The sequence below is a fragment of the Varroa jacobsoni genome, unplaced genomic scaffold (genome assembly GCF_002532875.2).
Source record: "Varroa jacobsoni isolate VJ856 unplaced genomic scaffold, vjacob_1.0 contig00429, whole genome shotgun sequence".
In the NCBI taxonomy this organism is placed as follows: Eukaryota; Metazoa; Arthropoda; class Arachnida; order Mesostigmata; family Varroidae; genus Varroa; species Varroa jacobsoni.
The window spans coordinates 61,225-82,643 of record NW_019214464.1 but is presented as its reverse complement, the minus strand read 5'-3'; the positions used below and the strand labels follow the sequence as shown (position 1 = coordinate 82,643).

General features: G+C 48.3%; 1 protein-coding gene across 1 annotated transcript in view; it reads right to left on the bottom strand.

Annotated features, from left to right (window-relative positions):
* The window catches only part of LOC111271214 (uncharacterized), a 65,663-nt gene that overhangs the window by 7,883 nt on the left and 36,361 nt on the right, over positions 1-21,419 (bottom strand). Inside the window, exons 2-3 of the mRNA XM_022851879.2 lie at positions 2,476-3,311; positions 894-1,129 (exon numbers count right to left, since the gene is read on the bottom strand). Coding sequence (XP_022707614.1) covers positions 894-1,129; positions 2,476-3,311 — 1,072 coding nt within the window. The remainder of the gene's footprint in view (positions 1-893; positions 1,130-2,475; positions 3,312-21,419) is intronic.

The following is a 21,419-nucleotide window of genomic DNA, read 5'->3' as shown; positions in this document are numbered from 1 at the left end:
ATAAAGCAAACCAGCGATCCGATTAATAGCACTCTCGTTGCTCTCTAAATCCCTTTTCCCACTCACTCGCACGCATACAGACACACGCAGAGCTCCTGACGGTATTCTACTCATATATCTCGCCTAATAAAAGCAGTGATCAAGAGTCAAGTTAACAGAAAAGAAGCGGCCTTGGCATTGACCGCCCGGCCACTGACTATGGTCAGACTCTGCAGGTGCCGCTTCTGCGCAGTAGTAGAAACGGGAGGGGATAGCGGGCGAGAACCACCGAAAGAGGAATAACTAAATAGCAGGCAATCGTCGCCGAGTATTCATGGCGGAAGGCCATGTTCTTTGATGTTTACGCAGCTCGCCTGCTAGCCGCTTCGTCCGGCCCAGCTCGCTCCGACTCCGCCCGGGGCCCCTCCGTCTAGCGTGTTCGCGGCGGTAAGCTGTGCGGCAACGGCTGGGAACGAAGTCGCCGCAGGCAGGCCAGTCAGCCATCAAGGTGGTAAGCCGCTGTCAGCAGCGTTTTCCTGGCAGTGCTGATCTAACTACTCTTTGCGAGTGCCACTCCTTGGTGCTGTTGCATTATATCGTAGGTTGTGCGTTGCTCAACAACGGCCATCAACGCTTTGTGCCATAACTAAGAGTTACGGTTAAAACGAAAGCACAACGTTACCCTTCGGAGTTGTCTTCATCTAAGCCAAGTTTCTTGACCAGCTGAAGCGCAATTGAACTGATGCGAGCTTCAAGAAGCAAAGCGCTTATGTGCCTGTATATCCATACTGCCCACTTTCCGATAATGTAGTCGGCGTTTCCATCCAGAGATACCTACTACTTTTGTTATATACCTATTCCAGTTAACTGCTATAGACGATATATATATGTTCGCTGAAGTAGGCTTGACCTACCTGGGACACTGGAAATGCTTCGAAGTGGAATGTGTCTGCATGTGCGCTCGGAGGTTGGAGCGATCGGCGAATGCCTTTCCGCACTGAACGCAGGCGAAGGGCTTCTCGCCGGTGTGCGATCGCATGTGGCCCTGCAGCAGCCACGGACGCGAGAACGCCTTGCCACACATCTCGCACTTGTGACTCAGGTTGTGGGTGAGGATGTGCATTGCCAGTGCTGGCATCGACACATACACCTATAAAAGGTATACGCATTGAGACAATTAGTTCGTCTAGATGAAAAGAAAAGATTGAATTGATTTAGCTGGAAACAAAAAAAAACAACGCGCAACATGGTTACTGTCGGAGCATCGGCAGAAATATCTTAAAGGGGTGCCAATGACGACTGCCGCCACGCTACTATCGTAGATAGATGACAGTAGCCTTGTGTAGCTAGTTCGTGACACTGGGATACAGGGTTGACATACGAAGGCAGTCCATGAAAAAAGCGCGGGCATTGAATCAGTGGGTCTGGCATGCAGGACCACTTGTGTGCTGGCCCCTCATCTATCTGTCTACACTCAGTTGAAACGGCACCACTTCCACCCCCCTTAGTTCATCTCCAGTTTGTGCGACCAGTAAAGCCAGCACTGATCGAGCAACAAGCTAGCCACAAGGCACCAACGCTCAGTCAGCGATGGACATCCCCGAGCGTAGTCGGCCTAACCGGATACTTTGTCCGCCACACCATCGTTCTACTACTCGTTCTGGTCGGTTAACGTTGAAATGTGTAAAGCTTGCTACAAATTCCATGAATAGGGAAACGAGACAAGAAGGACGCGCGACCCTCGTCGGTCGCTACGTCGCCCAGCGAACAGCGTTACGGAAACAGGGCCGCGTGTGTATGTGCGTGTGCATGTGCGTGTGTCTGTGATCTCAAGAACCTAGGCCCAAGCCAAGATCAAGACGCTAACGGGGTGCGTGCTTTGAAGGAACTGGTTAGGGAGCAGCACCGATTTCGCAGCAAAAGCCGTAGACAGGAAAAGCAGTAACAAAAGCAGTGGGTTTTCCTAAAAAATATCGGTTGCCGTATAACGAAGCGCGGATGGTGACACTCGTTTGCGAAGCTATCCGCATCTAACGGCCAGTTCATCGTCGTGGCGTAGTTCAGAAGCGCAATCGTGTAACCGTGAACCGACTCAACAAAACAGTAAAAGAGGCCTTAGCGCCAAATCCCCCTCTACGAATGTCAAAGATTACCAAGTTAGCGAAGGGTAGGTTGATTCTGGCTGCTTGGGGAAACACAGACAGGCTATCCACATGTATTGTGTATACTGTGAAACAGCAAGCACATATACATCTGAATACAGGCATATATTTATGCTCAGGAAACATAATACATGTGCTCAAAAACTTCAAAGGCCAAAACTTACCAACGACCAACAAAGACGCCTTTGACATTGACAGTGAGCACGAGTCTTTGTTAGCCCTCTCACGCTAGCGGCGACCCTACTAGCACGGTCACATCGACTGATACTACTATAATAACTACTAGCACAAGCCAGCTATATTGCACAATCTGACCCGCCGAACTCGCACGTACCTTGTCACAAGTCGGACACTTTTTGGCGAGCTGAGAGTCGGGGCTCCTGTGGGTCTGCTTGTGTCTCGAGAGGTTGGAGGAAGTTGCGTAGTGCTTGCCGCACTCCAGGCACACATACTTGCCACTCGATGGACTCGACGAACGTTCACTATCCGATGAGCAGTTACTGGCTGACGATGAATAGAGGCGACGCTTGCTTCGCGCGCTGCGGCCGTCGCTAATAACTCCGGCACTGCCATTTCCTGTTCCACCGATCCCGCCACCGCCAGGTCCACTTGGCGGACTTGGGCTAGGTGTTGCTTCACGAAGATCGCGCAACGTCGGAAGCAGAGCGGCCGTCGACGTCGGCGATGGAGGGCCACTATGGCTGTTGTTGCTGTGGCCGCCACTGCTGTTGCTGCTGTTCGTTGTAAAACTGTTCGTTGTTGTTGACGTCGTCGTCAACACCGTCGTCACGGCCAACAGATTCGGTGTCGCCGATCGCGACGAACTGATTGTTGAAGCAGCCGTGGAAGACGTTGTAGCCGATAGCACGTCTGCTCGGGGCGTCGACGCCGGTGGTAAATCGTCGCTTTGACAAGGACCCCGTGCCTCGGCCACTGCTTTAGCGAAGAACGTGCGCTCAATGCCATTCAAGTCGAACACGGAGTCGTGGGCTGTCGTTAGCTGGTGGTATGTCTTGGCAGGTGGCTGCGTAACGCGTGTGACCGCCGTTGGATCCGACGAGAATTGCTGCGAATCGCGAGGGCTGGCAGCTGGTGAAATTGGGCCCGCCAAACCCGTCTGAGGGTTGTAGTCTGAAGGAATATAGAGTCTGGGCGAGGCGCATGCGTAATCTGCAAGAGAACGAAAAGAAGAACGAGCATCGTTAGGGAATACGACAAGTTTTAGAAATCTTTTAGCTATGTTCTCCATGGCATTATTTGATGTAATATATAATGTTTACATTATGCTATATAATGTAATTGGTTTGCCCGGGCATTGGATGACCACCATGCAAATTGTGCTACGTGTCGTAATAGTGATTAGCAAATGGGTAACTTCTTGTTTGCAGTTAGACGTCCAATACTTTATTGGTATAAGGCTAACACAGTGCCTGCTAATGCGCATCTGTTATAGAATTAATGAAACCCTTTCATTGAGACTCTTCTATACGCAACTAAGTAATTTAGATATACATGTACTTCGTCTCCATTTCGCCTAATTTGCGTTGTTCTCCTTTATGAGACGACACCGCCAGCAATAGCAGCAGTTGCTTTTCTCAAGCACCATCCACTAGGACCATATCTGTCAGGTGCCTTATGGCCTTCAATTCACCTTTGTCAATAGGCAACGTTGCTACAAAACGCTTAGCGCCAACGTATTTTTTGCTGTTTCCATGACAATGAAGCCTTCAGTCCATTTTAACCTAACGGAATAATACATAAATCCACAAGCGATTGTCATTGGTTGTCATGATCGTTTCAACTATGCTTTCTATAGCATGTCGCTTCCTCGATCTCGAATCGTACCATCCGGGGCAGTGATGACGCCGGTCCCATGCCGACTCCGTTTGCCTTCGTTTCGCAGTGCCTGATTCTGAGCCTGACAGATCGCAAACCCCAACCCCGTCGCGCCTTCACTACGTGTTCTTCTCGTTTCTTCCTTAAACCCTTGAAATGTTGTCCCTGGTGCACGATCTTTATGCCGAATGGTAACATCGCCCAGGAGTGTCGATTGTGGTGGTCTATAGTGGAGTAAGTTTCTTTACCAGCGTCTCTTCTACTCTTCGATATCATTGACAGCGGCTGCTGAGTGCGGGGTGCCAGCTACAACTCGACTGCTGACCAAAAACAAGTTTGGATGTTTCTACCGCTAATACTACTGCTATTAATGCGTTCGCTCGTATGATACGACGGCTGCTTGAAGCCCAACGGCAGCTGCAGCAAGATCCTCCATAGCAACAGTCATGGTTGCGATGGGGGTGACGGGGCCAGTACTAACCGCAATGTGCGTCGCTCGAAAGGGAGCTGCCGCAGTGAAAGACGCAAATTACGAACTCCTTGGCCATCCCGGTATTCTTTATTGAATTACACTCCGGAACGGATGAGGAGGGCAGATCAAGGAGAGAGGCCGAGTGGCGCCTATAGTCACAAAACCAATCACAATTATTTCGAGCCCATATCTTCATCGCAGCAGTTGCAGGGCAAGCCGGATACAGCCAGCTCCGGATATGAGTCATTCAACTCAATTGTACTCTAATCTCTTGTACCCCTCCCAGCTACTGTTAGCCCGATAGCTCGCATTTTACAGCCTTCCCGTATTCAATTCCCAGATATGCTTGCTGTCTGTTTTATGTTTCCTTCGGTGTCTGAACAGCTAAAGTTAACCATCTCAAGTCACGTCCTTTGGGAGCGACAAAGTTTGTTGGTTAGTTCGGTTGACGATACGTGTGATACAATACGCACCGTACTTGCGCAAGTTCAGTTTCGATCGGTTGGGCTCAATAACTGCTTGATAATAATAATAGTAAACGATAGAAGTATCTACTCAAAAATATACGGGGTGACAAACGCACTCGTCTACCCTTAAATGTATACCACACAGAATGATCGTCATTTTTCCCGCTGTACAGATTTTTGCCATTTGTCTCTTTGTTCGTAAATTCAGGTCCTTGTTTCCCCCTTCCTTTTGCGACTTTCCACGTATTCATTCCTCGACAAGTATAAGTACATAACAACATAAGTGGAAAAGTTAAAAGAACCGGGTAAACTAATGAGAGAACGAGAAATGAAAAAGTGACGAGTAGACTTTTGCAGAGCATGCCACTCGTCTTTTTTAAACTGAAATTGCCTTCCGTTACCGCTGTAGTGTTTCTGACTGCCTCTTGGTCTTCGTCGTCGTCGTCATCTTCTTCAGAGTCCCCCCCCCCTCCCCCCGGCCAACTTACATGCTCGCTTGACCGCTTACCACTACGTGTCGTTTCCCATTCCATAATCAAAGGAAGCGAGCAGCTATGAAGGTTCGGCAGAGAAAGGAGGGTAGTAGTCTATCCGCTTCTCGTATATGCCCGTCTGTACGTAGGACCAATTTCTATTCGTTTGCACGCCTTCGTAGCAGCAGCACTACACCGTCAAATGTGTTCGACCGTTGCGAGAATCGACTCGCTCGCTCGTTTCCTTCTCCTGTGCCTTCCTCCCAGCTTGGCTGGCTGGCTGGCTAGTTGGTGCACAGGATACAACGCAACGGAAGAGGAACGGCGGCAGAAGCAACAGCAGCGATTGGGGATACTGCTACCCCTTCCACTATCACTGTCACCTGATGTGGCTGCTGGCAGAACGCAAAAGTTTGCCAAGTATCGACCCAGCCATGTCGGTCGCCTGTGTGATCTTGCCAGCTCTAAGGGGTAATAGGAGGATGCGTCGACGATACAGGGCGCATCGACATCGCGACTAGGACAGGGGCCGACCTCGGTGTCGCTGTGGCTGCCTGCCGCTGCTGTTGCAGCCGTCGCTATCTTAGTCAGCGTCAGGACCCGTCTGGACGCCGAGTTTAAACTGTATCGGCCTCCCTCTACAGACGAACGAGGAACCCAGCTATACCTATTTTCCGCCAAGCGAGCAGAACCCGACCCATGCTATCTTCGCCAACCTCCAACAGCCCTTATATACCCCCTCATATCGGGTCCCTTTACCCTCGTTCTTTTTCTGTCTCTCTCTCTCTCTGGCATCTCCGCCTCCGTTCCCATTCCCAGTTTCCGCGCCGTTCCTTCCTACTACCCTAAACACCCCTTTTCCTGGCTGGCCGACGGTCGGGCGTCCAAGCTGTGCTTGGCTTGGACAGCTTCCTGCTAGCAGCAAACTGCCTACTCCGCTGTACAGAATTGACGGCTGCCGCCGTCGCAGCGACAGTGCACACTGTAGTACTCCAAGCGAAAGGAAGGGTACGAAGCGCAGCGTCGAGTCGTGCAATGGTGATAATAGATATGATATATAGTTTTGCCTGCCTCAGTCTCCCTTCTAGCCGGACGACGAGGCTGCGGCGCCGGCAGCGGCAGCCCGTAGCGGCAGAATAGCTCCTGGCTGTGCTCCCCAACGCTTTCCTGCCATATACGCTCGAGCTTGCTGTGCAGTGCTGCTCGTATATGCGCTTGCCTGGATATGTTTGCCAGCCTTTGCCAACCATCCAACCGTACAAAATCCATAGTGGTTACGTTGGCGTTTGAATCGCCTGCCGCCTGTGCGCTGCTGCGAGGAAGTTTGCGGTAGCCGCGCCAGCGTCTGTGTCCTCCTCATCCACTTCCTCGTATACTTTTTCGAGACCGTGTTCTATGGCAAAGCACGCAGACACCCGTGTGCATACGCACAGACGTAAACGACGCAACGAGTAACCATTTCAGTGGGACCTTACACATTCAAATCCCGCACGCCAGGAATAAGACTCGTGTCTGGCGCTTCGCGCGCTGGAGTGACTATCGTCACGACCGCCAACTCGTTACAGGGGATGATCCCTACCATACACACAGTGCATATATGCATCTACACCATACCGGAGAATACAGACTGACGGTAAAATGGCGAGTCGGCGAACCACTGAGACAACGGCATTCAGCGATGCTGCTACTGCTGCGACTAGTACCGCCTTTACTGCGATATGACGACCACGACGAGACTAAAAGGTACACTGCTTTACACTTCTTCTCCCTTCAACGGCCCGCTCAAAGCCGGCCGAGGGAGAAGTTTACTTACACCGCGACACAGTAGGCGCGTCGCTAGGCCCTGCAACAAAGGCACAAGCGTTCCCATTCTGTTTTCGGCCGGTTGCTCGCAAAGTCTGCGAGCTACTGAAGGCACTAAATGCCTGGAAGTGGCCTGCCCGTCGTTTACACGCTAGCTGTTATCCCTTCGCTGTCCTCTCCCAGTGATTCCCCCTACCGAATCGTCCTACTGTGGGTTAGATAACAACGGAGAGAGATACATAGAGAACAAGGCAGAGATTATCACAATAGCATGGAAGCAGCATAGCCGCTTATCTTTTTGCTGTATCCTGGCCTTACTTTCTCATCGGTCTGCCGGATTCACTTTGGTCGCTCGGTGCTCGACATCATGAACGCTTTTAAATGGTCGCGCCGGACGCCCGCCACTGGCGCAGGGCGAACCAGTAAACAGCATCCGTTTTTACGATGCAGGTCCCTCTATGCGGCACTTAAATGAGGAACCACACCAGTTGCTGGGTCGCACAGTTTCTGAAGATGCAAAAAACCCAACGAAGAGTTCGGTTGAGGTGTAAATCAGCTCAAGTCAAATAGACCCCAGTCGCACTAGACGGATGCACATACATTTCCACAATACGATGATTAGTGTGTAGTCGTTATAAACAGTGACATATGAAATACTATTATGAATCAGATGTACACTGTTTATGAACACATTATAGGAAAACTAAAAAGCAACGCTCAAAATCAAGGCCTTAAAAACCAGAAAATATTCTATAACCAGAAAATATATAATATGTATAAATACTACTAATATAGTCATGTAAAACGCTAAAGTATTACGCTGAACTAAAACGTATCGCTGATTAGACCATGTTTGACTATCTCAGGTCATCTGACTGTATACGCACCTTAATGGTGTCCAAGAGGGCAATGCTGATATGGATATACAGTCAAATAAAAATCTTCAGGTTACGTGCTAATCTCTTTCTTTCAAAGAATCTGTCCGTTAATGTGAAAATTGCTCGTGAAACTATTCTATTCACAGTGAAGATATTTTATATGCGACCTACTCTTCTGTATCTTTCCCATCCCTATTAGAGGTGCGTCTCCAGCAAACACAGACTGTGTAACACTTGTTGGTTTTATAATAACCATTGTCCCCTTGATCCCTTTATCACGTGTCATCTTTGCATATTTAAGCTGAACTCATCAGTTACAAAGATCTAAATCGGTTTAATTGTTTCCTCTTGTTGGTACATGCTAGCCCAAAAACAATCACCCGTTAATCATCTGAGTCTAGCACAAAGTTTTGCCTTGACCAGGCCCGTCAGAAGTTAGATGGCGAGATAACGCCAGCAGTAGCTTCGACTTTTTCTCTCGGTCAAGCTTGTTTTCGCTTTTTCCTTTTCTGTTAGCTTCTCGTTCCACAAACACCGAAACTTCGGAGGACGAAAACAATGGCCACAGCTGTAATGGCCGCTGCGCGAAGTCTTGCGACCTGAACAGAAGTAGCGAATGACTTCGGAAACTGCTAAGTCACGGCGGGCCTAATTTGCATTAGCTCTGGGACGACCCATCCGCCTATTAAAAGATACGGCGAGCTGGCTGGGGTGGTCACAGGCGCCGTGCGCTCTATCGGTGCGATTGTACTACACTATCAGCATATATACAACTTACACGTAGGTCACTAACTTCGCTTCACACATCGCAGAATTGAGGAAAAAGGAAAACCTGAGACCCTGTCGTCAGGTAGATGGACATGCTAAAGGCCGCCTGCTAGGAGACGGGTGGTCGGTCCGACTTGGGTCGACTCAAATCGATGAGGCTAGTCAGCTGCCGGTGAACCACTGATACGTCACCGCTGCCTCTTCCACTGCATTTGTTGACGACAGATTACTTTCAGTCAAGCCTGGCAGAGTTCAGCCCGTTGCTTGTGCTTTGCAAAACAACCACCCCAATGCGTGGGTAGATGCCCAGCCTGTCTCTTTTTCTCTTTCCTTGTTCCATCCTTGGCCAACTACATCCGTGCCTGTGCGCATGTCCGTCTGGCTCTGTGTCATAATTATACAGCATTTCAATGCTGTAACATGTTCCCGTTGACCGCCGCTCAAAGACCGGGTCGAAAGCGGTGTAACTGAAATCGGCGTGAAAATGTTCGCAGTGAGCTCGAGTAGCCAGTTTCTCTCGTAGCTGCCAGCGGAACGATTGTTGGCAACGACGGTCCACTGCAGTGCGGTGCCACTGCCTTCCGCCAGCAAAAAAGCCGCCAATTGTTTTTCTCCTCTGTGCTTGCTCCGGCCATTTTTCTCGCTATGTCTGTCGCTGAGGCGGCTGACGCACGAGGACCCTGCAGTCTGCCGGCTTAGCAACAACCATAGGTTCCCCCTTAACTTTCTCGGTGGCCCCCGACAGTCAAGTCCCTTCTAACAAACAGACTGGGTGACGGCAATATTGCTCTTGTTTCGACCGACTGCAGCTAGTGAACCTTCAAATGATAACGTGAAAACACTGAGACGCATCCAGAAGCGACATGGATGGAGGTGGTGGCGAGGATTCTCCGACGTAGAGAAGCACGTTGCATGTATCAGGTGTGCGACATTCGATTTAAGAGATTAATCCAAGAAATAATTTTTCGGGCCCGGAAGACACAGTCAAATTTGATTGACTCGCCATTGCTGGTAGAAACTTCGCAAGCACAAGTCAATAACACAGTTTTAATATAGCTATATTATTATCCTATTATTCGATTTGTCCTGTGACTGACCGCGATGGTGTTTACTACAAAAATCAGCAAAAAGGTTTTCCACGAAAGTGAGCCTATGCTGATTTTTTCCTTTCTCCTTTTGTTGCTTTTATTTGCTGGCTTGTATATACAGATTGTCCGATTTGCACGGAACCTCTACTATAGGCTTTTTAATATCATAAAGTTGTTCGTAACTTGAGTAACATTTATTTACCGATTAAAGTTGAATTTAGCCATTATATCTGAGCGGACAAGAACAATTTACTAGTCAGCTACTTTAGCCATACCCATTCACCTCCGGTGCCTGACGTCAGTCCAGGTCCATTTAGGTCCACGACTCGGCGTCGTGCTTCTATCGATATAGTGCGTCTCTCTTGGATCTCTCCTTAAAATTAACTGCCTGTAATAGACATTACTCAAAACCTGGAGTCCCTGTCAAATAGCTAGTTCTTCTTTCTTTGAACCTCTTAAGCTAAAGGGAACTCCGCTGTGGGTCGCCTTTCAGCAGAAAGAAACTTTTCATTTTCTAGCCGATTACGTACGGAGAAGTCGGTCGGTTAAGTGTGGCGGGCTCCCATTGTGCGAATCCTCGATGCCACTCCGACCCAGTGGGTGTTTATGTTTTACAGTGTACTCATGTACAGCACCATCTATTGGTAGGCCGCTCACCTATATCATTGAGCATGCTGATACACTCAACTATCCATTGATCAGAGTCAAATGCGAAGAAAAATGTCCCCAACTACAGATACGTTTCGTGCCAGGTAATTGTATATATATTTTGTCGTCGGAAAGGTATTCACCTTTTCTATAACCAGATGGCTTTAAACATATACGATTTGAGTAGCGTTAAGTTGTTAGGACCTGAGATTGTTGGAGTACTATTATTTTGACTCATTTGAAGATGAGCGGAGTCATTTTCAGCAAAAATTCGTTATACTTTAAGACTTTATTACGATAAAGGAGCAAATGTTGGCCAGGTACAGAAAAAAACGTACAATGTTTGTAGCTGGAGTGCGTTATCAAAAGAAGCGACCCAAAGGTTATTCTATTGCTCCCCTTCCAGATCTTGCATCGTAACCCATGCTGTCCGCGGCGATTTAAAAAAAAAGTTAATGAACTTAGCACGAACGCTGAGTAGGTCCGACACACGATTAGTCATGGTATCGGCAAGGAGCTAGATATCCGTCATCAAAGAGTTTCAAACCATTGGAAAAAAGCTGGTTATAAAAAAGGGTTCGACATTTAGACGTCACAGAAGTCGACACAAAACCCATCTGCGGAACTCTATAGAAACATGACGAGATATTTTCGAGCGATAATGGACGGATAAGAAACGAGAGAAATAATGTCTCAAAGCCTAGATTAACGTCGATGGTGTATACTTGATTGGACTGGAAGAAAAGAAGCATGCATCGTAAGCTGTTACTTGGCGAAACAGCTGATTCGAACCTTTACCGAACTAACCCGAATTAAAAGGCGTCGTTTTCCGCAATGACATTTTCCGCCAGACCACATCCATGTTGAGCTAGCTGGCAAAAATGAAGAAAACTTGAATGGGAACTTTTAATGCGTCTGCCATAGAGTCCGGATCTTACGTTACTAGACTATCGTTTGTTTCAGTCTATGCAGAACCCCCTTAATGGTGTTCATTTAACTTAAACAAAGGATTGAAAAAATCACATAATCATCACAATTTTTTTGCCCACAAGCTAGGCGGGTTCTACACTGACGGGCGTACGCTATTATAAGAAGAAAATGACAGAATATCATCTATCAAAATGGTGCGTACTTGTTCACTTTGTCTGTAGAGACTCAAAAACGAAGGGAAAGGAAGGCAGGGCGGAGGTACGAGTGACTTCAGTTGTCTTCGACTCCAGATTTTCATAAACATTGTAGTGAGTCCTGGCTGGGATAGGGTTTGAGTCATTGAAACGCCTTCTACAAAACCAGCGATATAGCAATCCATGGTTATATTGTGTCGTCATCTCTACTATTGGCGTGCAGTGATTGGCGCTTCGTGCTGTTGTTGCAACTTGTGGACCGTTTTGTTGGTCCCTAATGGCTGCTCGTAGCGCTATCGCTTCCCAGTAAAATGTCAGTTGTAACGTTGCTATAGTTGTAAAGCGCCTCGAGCAGGCTGTTTCTTTCCTTAGATGCCAGATGGCCGCCCAGTGCGCCCTGCTAGGGCGCTCACAACTTGTGCTGAACCAGCATTGTCTTAGCTCCTTTTCGACTATACAAAACTCCTGTTCCCCTCTTCCTGCTGACCCGGTCAGTACGATCAGCTGGAGAGAAAAAAGGAGAAGTTTCAACGTAACGAACGCCTATAGCAAATGCTAAAATCGTGCTCCGACTAAAAGCAAAAAGTGCTAGATCATTGTGCAGAGCTCTTCGGTTCAATTGGACTTCATCAGAATACTAACAACCAATAATGACCGGTTAATGGAAATTAATAATAATTTTTTTTTTTTCTATTTGTTTGTAAGGCATTTAGGATTGTCGTTTGTAGAACAAAAAGCCAATTGTCACGCTATTTATTTCACTGTACGCTTTTGCTGAATTAAAGCTCGGACCTGGCAATTCAGATCTGCTATTACGAATTATATTGTTTTTTTGTGTTCGTGTTTAGATTGATCTATTACGGACAGACGTTTCTTCACCACTAATAAGAATTCACATGGTTTAGCATATAGAACGTGACTGACAAAAACGTGTTCTGTCTACGTGTTTGTATCCAGATCGAACGCGTAAGCGCTTCTCTAGCAACTGCAATAGTCAACATGACAACCGAAAGATTCATAGAAAAAAATGAGTGCGATACATTTAGCTTACGAGCTGCAAAAGTATGAGCCTTAGCTTTAGATGTTTACGTATAGGCAAACAGTAGTTACGTTTCTTTGCTAATCGCTATTGTAGCTGTATTGGCGTGACCTAGTCGTTCCCATAAACGCCGTTTGAGGTTTAATAGTATTTAGGGAGAGAACAAGGCGTTTGGTTAGGTTGGCCAGTGCTAGCGCGGCCATCGTCGGCCCGACCTGCATTCGCTGCCTTGCCCCGTCCAGGCGGCGTTCAAGGTTGAGAATACGGTGGCTTCGTAATCGAGCTAAGGACCAACTACTGAGCATGTAAAGTTGCTCCACCTAGCGAGCGAGTTAGCTGGCTAGATGCGTAGGTCGAAGGAGTGATACAGAGGGGGAGGGGGGGGAGGGAGGGAGGGAGAGAGAGAGAGGAAGAAATCTGCTATAGGGGAGCGGTGCGAAAAGTGTGAAATTTATGCATTGGATAGCAAAGGGTGGTTTCTAACGAAGAAGTTGGGGAAACAGCAGCAGGACGAAGAGCAGGAAAACCTGAGAGCAGCAGAGACAACAGCTCTGTAGGGATCTCTTCAGGGCGCCTTTGAGTGGCAAAAGCAGAAGGAAAACTAGCCGAAGCCAGAAGGAGGTGTCCGGAAGCAGCACGTCAGCGAAACAGGGGAGGAAGCACCCACGGGACGATGCCACTGCGTCGGCTCAGCCGTCTCCCTACGGCGGCGTATGGCCTTATCGAAAGCTAAACTGAACAAGTGATTGGCAGACGAAAAATAAAGCGGTCCGGAACGCCAGGTCTTAGTTGAACAGCGAGCCAATCGACGTGGATACATCGAAAAACGTTACTTAGCTAGGGCGCTCGAAAACAACGGGCACCTAGGACAACTGCCGCTCAGAAGCTGGGAAAGCCGCCGCAATGGCTTCGTTGTCCATCAACGACGATTCCGCTGTTCTACGGTCGATGGTTGTTGCCTGCCTCTTGGCTTTCTCGGTTGCTTCCTTTATCTCTCTAAGTCTATTTCTGTCTGCGTTTCCTTCTCTGTCCAGATCTCAGATTCAATTCGCCTTTCTTTTGCCGTTTTCAGTTGATTCTTAGTTTTGCGCACCAACTTACATAAAAAGCCATTCACTCCGAAAGTAGCACATTCTGCACGAACCTTTTCCGACCCTCAGTGATTTTAACCCTGCCTATGGCTGTGTTTACACGTGTGTATTTCGCGTTCGAATAGAACGAGCGACACAGGCGAGCCCAGCAACGAGGCAAAGCATTTCGGTTCGTGGCAAGGAGGGCAGCGAGGGATAACAGGCGGGATGGGGAGATAGGAGCAAACAGTTCCGAGTGTCCTGCGCCTAGCTTAGAAATGCTTCGTTCACGCCGGCGCTCGGTCAATCGATCGATTCGTTCTAGTTTTACTAAACGCTTTTACTAGTAGTAGTTTTCACTGCAGTTTCGGCCGTTAGCGCGGCCGGTCGTTCTCCCGTATCTCTGTCTCTTTCTCAAAGGCTCTATGTAACGTATAATGGCAAACTATGCGTGTGTGGGAAGGGGGATGTTGGCAACAGAAGTGGAACACGAGAGGTTGGCGCCCGTGCTGCTGCACCTGCTGCCAGCCAGCAATACGCGCGAGCGGAGCTTGCTGTTGTACATGTAACAGAAACACGCATTCGTTTTTCGCGCCGACGCCATTGTCGTCGTTGTTGTTGTTGTGAGTACGCGGCGGTAAGAGCAGCAGTGGTGACAGCACTAGTGAAACACGGCGCGAGTTTGTGCAGGTGAAAACAGGCAGGCCATCGATGGCTAAAAGAAAGCAAAGACAAATAGAGCAGGGGTATTTGCTCACACTTCTACCTGACAGTTCCCTCTCTCTCTCTCTCTCTCTCTCTCTGGCCTTGTGTTTGATTCTGCGTTTAGGGCTTGAACAAGCAGCTTGCAGCGACGCTACAACTACAGCCAGAGTGGCATTACGGTATACGAGCTGAATTACCAACGGCATAATATATACATACATACATATACACATATAGAGATAATCATGGTTGCACAGAAACGATTCCTGTGCTCGTCCCCTCGATCCTCCTCATTTTTCATGATAGCTCCATTATTAGCGGATGCAGTAGTCCGCGTGCGACGCTGCTGCACGTGCCAGGAATGGCTTCGATGAGAAGTTCGAAGCGCTATGATACTCCGGTAATGACCAGAGGCTGTATCTAGCCACCCCCTGGCCAAAAATAGTTGCTGATAGCGAGATACAGTATCGAAATACAACTACTGTGATTCGAACATTATCTCAAATTATTTAATAGCCGCTTCCTTTAATAATGAAGAACTCGATGGAGCTTCTATTTAACCCACTGGTAGCGTCGTTGCTCTAGTCGTCATTCTTTCGAACAACTTGCTAAGTTCTACAATAGAACAACAAACTACTACTGTAACCGTATATTATAAGTGGTGTTTCATCGAGAGTATATCGCACCAAGATAGACGCCATTTGAGCTGCCTTCTTCCAATTAGTGATATAGTACTTTTTCCAATGTAGTTAGGAATCAAAACGTTTCATACTTTTATAGTGCAACGTATCTGGCTAACAATGATTTAGTCATCTTCGTTTCGAGTTTACGTCAAATGTAGAAGTAAGAGTATCTCTACTTGTTTGGATACCAGCTGTCATCTCCCCTTTCTACATTGTCATCGTCATATCGAATAGGCTTCGTATCCGATGTTGCTATTTTATTATGGCCGGATTAAAAACGTACTGTATTTAGATAGACAAAGCTGACTCGATCAGTTACCAGAAAGTACCCAAACAGTAAATTTGAAACGTCGTGGATTCAAATTCAAACGAAGGTACAATATATCACACAACATGAGACATTTTGTGAAATATTCTATTCATAGAATATTAGCTATACCGGACTATAATGTTTTAGAAATAAGAGCTATCAAGGTAAGGCTGATCGTGAAGAGTGCTCCGTGAAACTGTGCGTTGGGAGATAGGATCGTCTAATCTTTAGGCACATTTGTATCTTTGAATCCTTACAGCCGCTCGCTTTATACGACCCAGAACCTCGTAAGCCTCGGTGCAGAGAAGCCGTATCCATGTGAATGTAGACTACCTAATTGTACGGTACGAAGTGTAGCATTTAAGAGCATTGCTCAACGTGAACATGCAAAGAATTATGGTACGGACAATCAAATACGACGAATCTAAGGGCACGCATTCGATTTCAGCTTGCATATTAACAGAATCAGAATCAGTCGATGAAGAACTGCATAAATTGAGCTCCGAGGTTATTATTTCTTCTAGTCTTAATTGGCCGCGAGCAAGTTGTAAGATTGGAAGTTGTTAGGAGGAGCGAGGACCGCACCGAATCAATGTCCTCTAGTTAGCGGCTCTCTGTCAGCCTTCAGTATGTAGCGCTGGATGAATTTAACAATCGGGCAGGCAATAATAAACAAACACAACAACAGCAATACGAAACGAGGCTGTACTGCTAAATCTGGTAGAACTGGTGACGGCTGTGAGGGTCTTCCTAAAGGAGCACCCAACAGCGTGGTGGCTACACTGAGTAGAGACATCTTCCACAATCTACAATTGGGGTGGGTATTTTCATTAGCCACTGCTGGTGAACTAGCATTATCAGCAACGCCGGCGCCCCCGTGACGGTCTATTCTCATGCTAATTTAACTTCCTTCCTTTTCCTTCCCCATACGCCACCTCCCATCCTCTCACTTCCTGGTGAGGTCTCTTCTACACGTCTAACGCTTGTCGCATTTTAATTCCCCTTAGCGACTTCACGGGTTCTCGGGACGGGGCGCGATTCCTTGATGCGTCGATATAAAGCGGCCAACGCATTGACTGCTAAAACTACGGAGCAGACTGTGGTAGGGAGACCAGCAAGCGCACACAAACAAGTTTGCACAAACAAACTTACACCAAGTGACGTATCGTGGTACCTCACGGGATGGGAGTACGGGTGGAGAAGGCTATGTGTCGTGGTAATGGTGGCTATCCAATGGCCAGACAGCTCGATGGCGGTTCCACTCGGGATTTGCCGAGCAGCAGATTCTGCTGCGCATCCGAAGAGGCGGAGCGCCCCTTTTCTATCCCCCGTCATCCTCTTCTTCTGCCTCTATGTCTGTGTGTCGTGGATACTAAAAGGCCGTCCTTCTTTCGCTCTCGCTCTCTATTCTCCCAGCCCTCCCGGCTGGTTTTCTTCGTTTGTCCGTCCGCTTGTCCAGGGCTCTAGGCTCCGTTCGTCGCCTGTGCCGTCTGACTACAAGCCACGGCGATTCGGCGCCATGGTTCCGGGTGATAGATGATGCATGACCCTGGCCAGTCAAGCAGCTAGCGTAGCCTTACTTAGCCGCCCGATGGCTGGTTGCCTGCTTACTCATTGCCGCCGCCGACGCTTTTCTATCGTCCTTTCACTCGGGCGGAGCTATATATGGCTTCGCGCTGTGCGCCTTATGCCCTATACCTTAACTGCAAAGAGAGAAGCTCAGCCGAGCACGGTATCCGGTTTGTTGGCATCCTACTTCAACAACCAGCGGCGTTGCGGGACGCATTCGTATCCCAGAATTCCCAAAACCCCTTCGTCAACCTGGGCCCAAAACTGACTTCATGTTTGATCCCACTTTTCCGACTGGTTTTATCGGTAGGCTGGTTGGCTGTTTCATTGGTACAGTTACAGCATTTACAAACATAGAAATACGCATATATTTTACCGTCGATATCTAACCATCTAGATTAGCGTTATAAAACAATCGCGCCTCATACGTCCGCCGATATCTTCCACGGTGTTTTTATTCATTCGGCCTTTGATATTTGATGTCGGTATTTTGCTTTGCTTTATAACCTGCACAATTATGTACAAGGCAGTAGCTGATTTTGGTGGGGGTAAGGCTCAACCGCGAGTAAGCTCGTCATCGTTCTCTCTAACGGCCAGCTGTCCAGTGGTTTCGACACCATCGATGACGAACTTGCTGCATGTATCGTTTAGATTAATTTACAATTCCCGTAATGGTTGCTTAATGTCAGTCGCTGACAAGCAGGCCCCTTTGCGCACTCTTCCGTTGAACTGACTCTGGCGATCCTTCTTCCTCTCCCCGATTATTCCAGATGCGGCCACCCAGCCGCCTCAACTAGCCACGCCTCGTGCTCCTGTCTATCTCTGCTAACTACCGGGAGGATAAAATTGCTTGCGATCAACCAACAGAATACTCCAGACCATCCTAGTGAGATGAGATATCCGAACTCCGTAGACATACACAGGCGTTAATAAACATTATCACTGTACGACCAAAACCACAGACGCCAGCAAACTATGGACCACAGCCTCATACACGGTGCGCTACGACACTTTTATACAACGAATTGGATCCGGACCGCTTTGACAGCCGACCCCTTTTTCCGTTTCCAACTCTATGTCCCACTAAACAGAGACACCATTAAGAGGAAATCCGTATCCAGCTAGTCAGCCAGCCAGCGTTCTTGCGATCCCTGCTGGATGAAACACTTCACCAGCGTTTCGTAAGGCAGTCGTTGCGACTGGCTTGGCCTGGGATGCTTAGGAGAGATGTGGAAGGGCGATTGCTAGAACTCAGCACTTTTCCGCCGCTACCGTACCGACGTCATTGTCACTGTAGGCGCGCTCTCCCTCAATTCCTCCGACACCTCCACCCCCCTGTTGTAATCCCCGAGCCATCGGATACCCACCAACCTACACCACTAGATCGCACCGCATCACGCCGACCCATCCAATTCTGTTCCGAACTAGATTATTCTGCAATGATCATTCGAAGATTGCTTAGCCACAGTCTACCCAGTAGCAGCTCACTTCCTCACTGGCTGCTCTTCGATCCGTCCGCTATAATGGCGGCAGTTTCGTTCAATCTCGATGTCTCATCGTTCCTGTGTCGCCTCGAATTTCTCGCTAGCGCGGTACGAGATCGGTTGATGTCTGCCAAACGAGCTATTAACTCTTAATGCCAATGAGGAAGGAGCGAGACTGGGTTGGTGGATGGGTTGTGATACTCGCTGAGACCTCTATGCATGACACCACACCCACCGGTTATGCGCTATACGATACTAATACCAACACTTTCATCCGTACCCCCGTATCACCTCCTCGATGCGGAGGCTTTTGTGCAGACGACTCTTGTCTAAGTTGGCCGCTTCCCGATGTTTCAGGCCCTGTTCACATAGCTCCGTAACAAATGCAGCGCGATAGAACGACAGGCGCCAGTTTTCTAACTTCCATTTGACAATGGTGATTCTCTCGGGGCACGAAGTAACGATTCTAGCCAGCCAGCGAACCGACCAATCAAGCGTCGTCCAACGCTGCTTCATTACAATCTCCGCTCCGCATTTCACGCCAAAAAGCCAAAGACCTGTTCACCGTCTATTGTACTTAGTGTGGCTATGAGTGTGCATAAATCGCTCATCAAAGATATATGCCGTCGCAGATCCCGCGAAGTTAGCAACAGTAGACAATGCAGTAATGTCATTCCGCTGCGTTGTAGACAAAGCATCTGGTCATTTGCAGACAATGGTTGCATGCGGTTAATGGTTGGCATTCTGTGAATTTCGGTTACCTATGACGATATTAAATGTGCAACATGCCATGATAATATAGCGAAGTTTTTTTCTGTTCCGAAAAATTAGCCCCCTAAACAGCGTTTTTATCGAAAACCGATTTTGACTGGTTTCAAAAGGTAGCCTGACGAGACGCGCGCTTTGCCTCTAGCTGATATTGAGAACGACGGTAATGTTAAAGTTTTGGCGTATACGTAAGGTGGTCTTGGTTCGAATCCGCACATAGATGCACGAGAATCTGAGAGATGCGAAGGCCGATTAATATTATAATCACCTCGTTCGCCTGATCTTTTAGATTGCTCGTATTAAGCCTCCTATCCAGAGGAAGGACCTTGAACTAATTCGACATGAAGAAGCGAAGCTTAGTTATATAAGGAATAATTTGCAGAACACAATTAATACATTATTCTGTATAGTGTTTCTTTCGCTATTAACTTAAAGTACGCATTCAGCATATATGCTTTATAAAGATAGAAATATCTAATAGTATCAGCTAAGTTTGACATGGTTTAAAAGAAAGTCTGTTCTGTTTCTTTGTGTGCTTGCAGCGGTGCCAGATGCTAACGGTTTGGCCCACCACTAAATACATATAACAGACGATGGTCTGTCTAACGGTGGGTCCAGCAGTCTCATGATCATCGGGTTGTCTGCTTGAGGCGACATTTTACCGACCTGCTGGCGGATCGCAGCAGTTGTTGGACGATTCTGCAATGAATCTTGACCACCATCTCTTCTTCTCATTTGCTTTCCTATTTTAGCTATATTTACTAAGGACAACCAAAGCTGGGCCACTATAGACCCTTGCAAGCGGTCCTGTCTTCTGGACTGCATACAAGGCCGGCTAGCCGGATAGTTTTGCGGATGATGTCATTCGAGCAGAGGCCATTCTGATAGTCTAGAACAGCCGTAGACCAAATCCGTGAGCTGAATCAGCTCATCTCTGAGTTGAGTTGCTGGGTCGGTTGACTGGACTGGAGTAGGCCAGTCGGTGGACTGCCCTTCCCACCACCCTGTTATCAAGTAAGCCACCACTTAACTTCGCATTTGTGCTAGATAGTCGGCCTTGGCTTTTCTCCCCTCTCAAGCCACCTAATCCAATAGGTAGACGGAAAGCAGCAGTGACCCCATTGGTTTAGCATGGGGAGCACTGTTCAATGGGGCAACAGTGCTGGAAGCAGACTGAAGTCTATCCAATGTCGCTGCTGTTTAGCGTACAGCTACGACTGGCACCGCCCCCGCTCCAGTAGCTTAGGGGCAAGCCGCTATCTAAGAACCGCTGTTTCGCCGACATCACTCCGATTATAGAACCTACAGCAAAGCCGTCCAAACATCGAAGCAATAATAATAGCAGGGATGGATCGAGCCGGTTAGCATGGCCCTTGTGCACGCCCGCAGATGAACGGATTGAAGACTGGTACCATCACACGGGCGATGGATGGACGGTTTAACGTACTTAAACGCACGACGAATCGAAGGCATCGTTTCAGCTAGGCCCTCTCTCTGACATTTCTAAATAATACCGCTACCCTATGGGCGATAGCAGCAGCACGGTAGCCACTGTTGTCAAGAGCTACTTTTGGTGGCGCTGCTTGCTCCGCGATCGTCTCGTTGCTACCGCCTTGTGACCCGCAGTCCATCCGTCGTACCATTGCAAATAGTGGCAGCGCTCGGGCAAAGCGAGCCATACTAGAGATGGACTAGGACTAAGCCGGGCGGGGCGAACTAGGGCCGGGTACGTGAGGCGTGACCCACCGAGTTCAAAGCGAAAACAGCTATTGCACTCTCTAAGTAGTGGCGGCGGCTGTATCAGCTTGTCGTGCTATCAGAGGCAGACGTGGCCTAGGCGGTTCGGCTAGACTCCTTGGCAGGAAAACGAGAAGATGGCGGGTAGGAAACAGGGAAGGGGGTGAGTCCGGTAAGGCTGATACAGCAGGGAGAGAAGAAGGGGACGAAGGCTCGCAAAACGGGATGGAGGAGCGCACAACGCGAACGAAAGAAGCTGCTGCTGCCACACCACGCCACGCCACCGCCGCTGACCTGCCGAGAGGTGCTGGGTGTCACGATAACTTTCAAGCGTCATCATCAATTTTCCGCTTTGT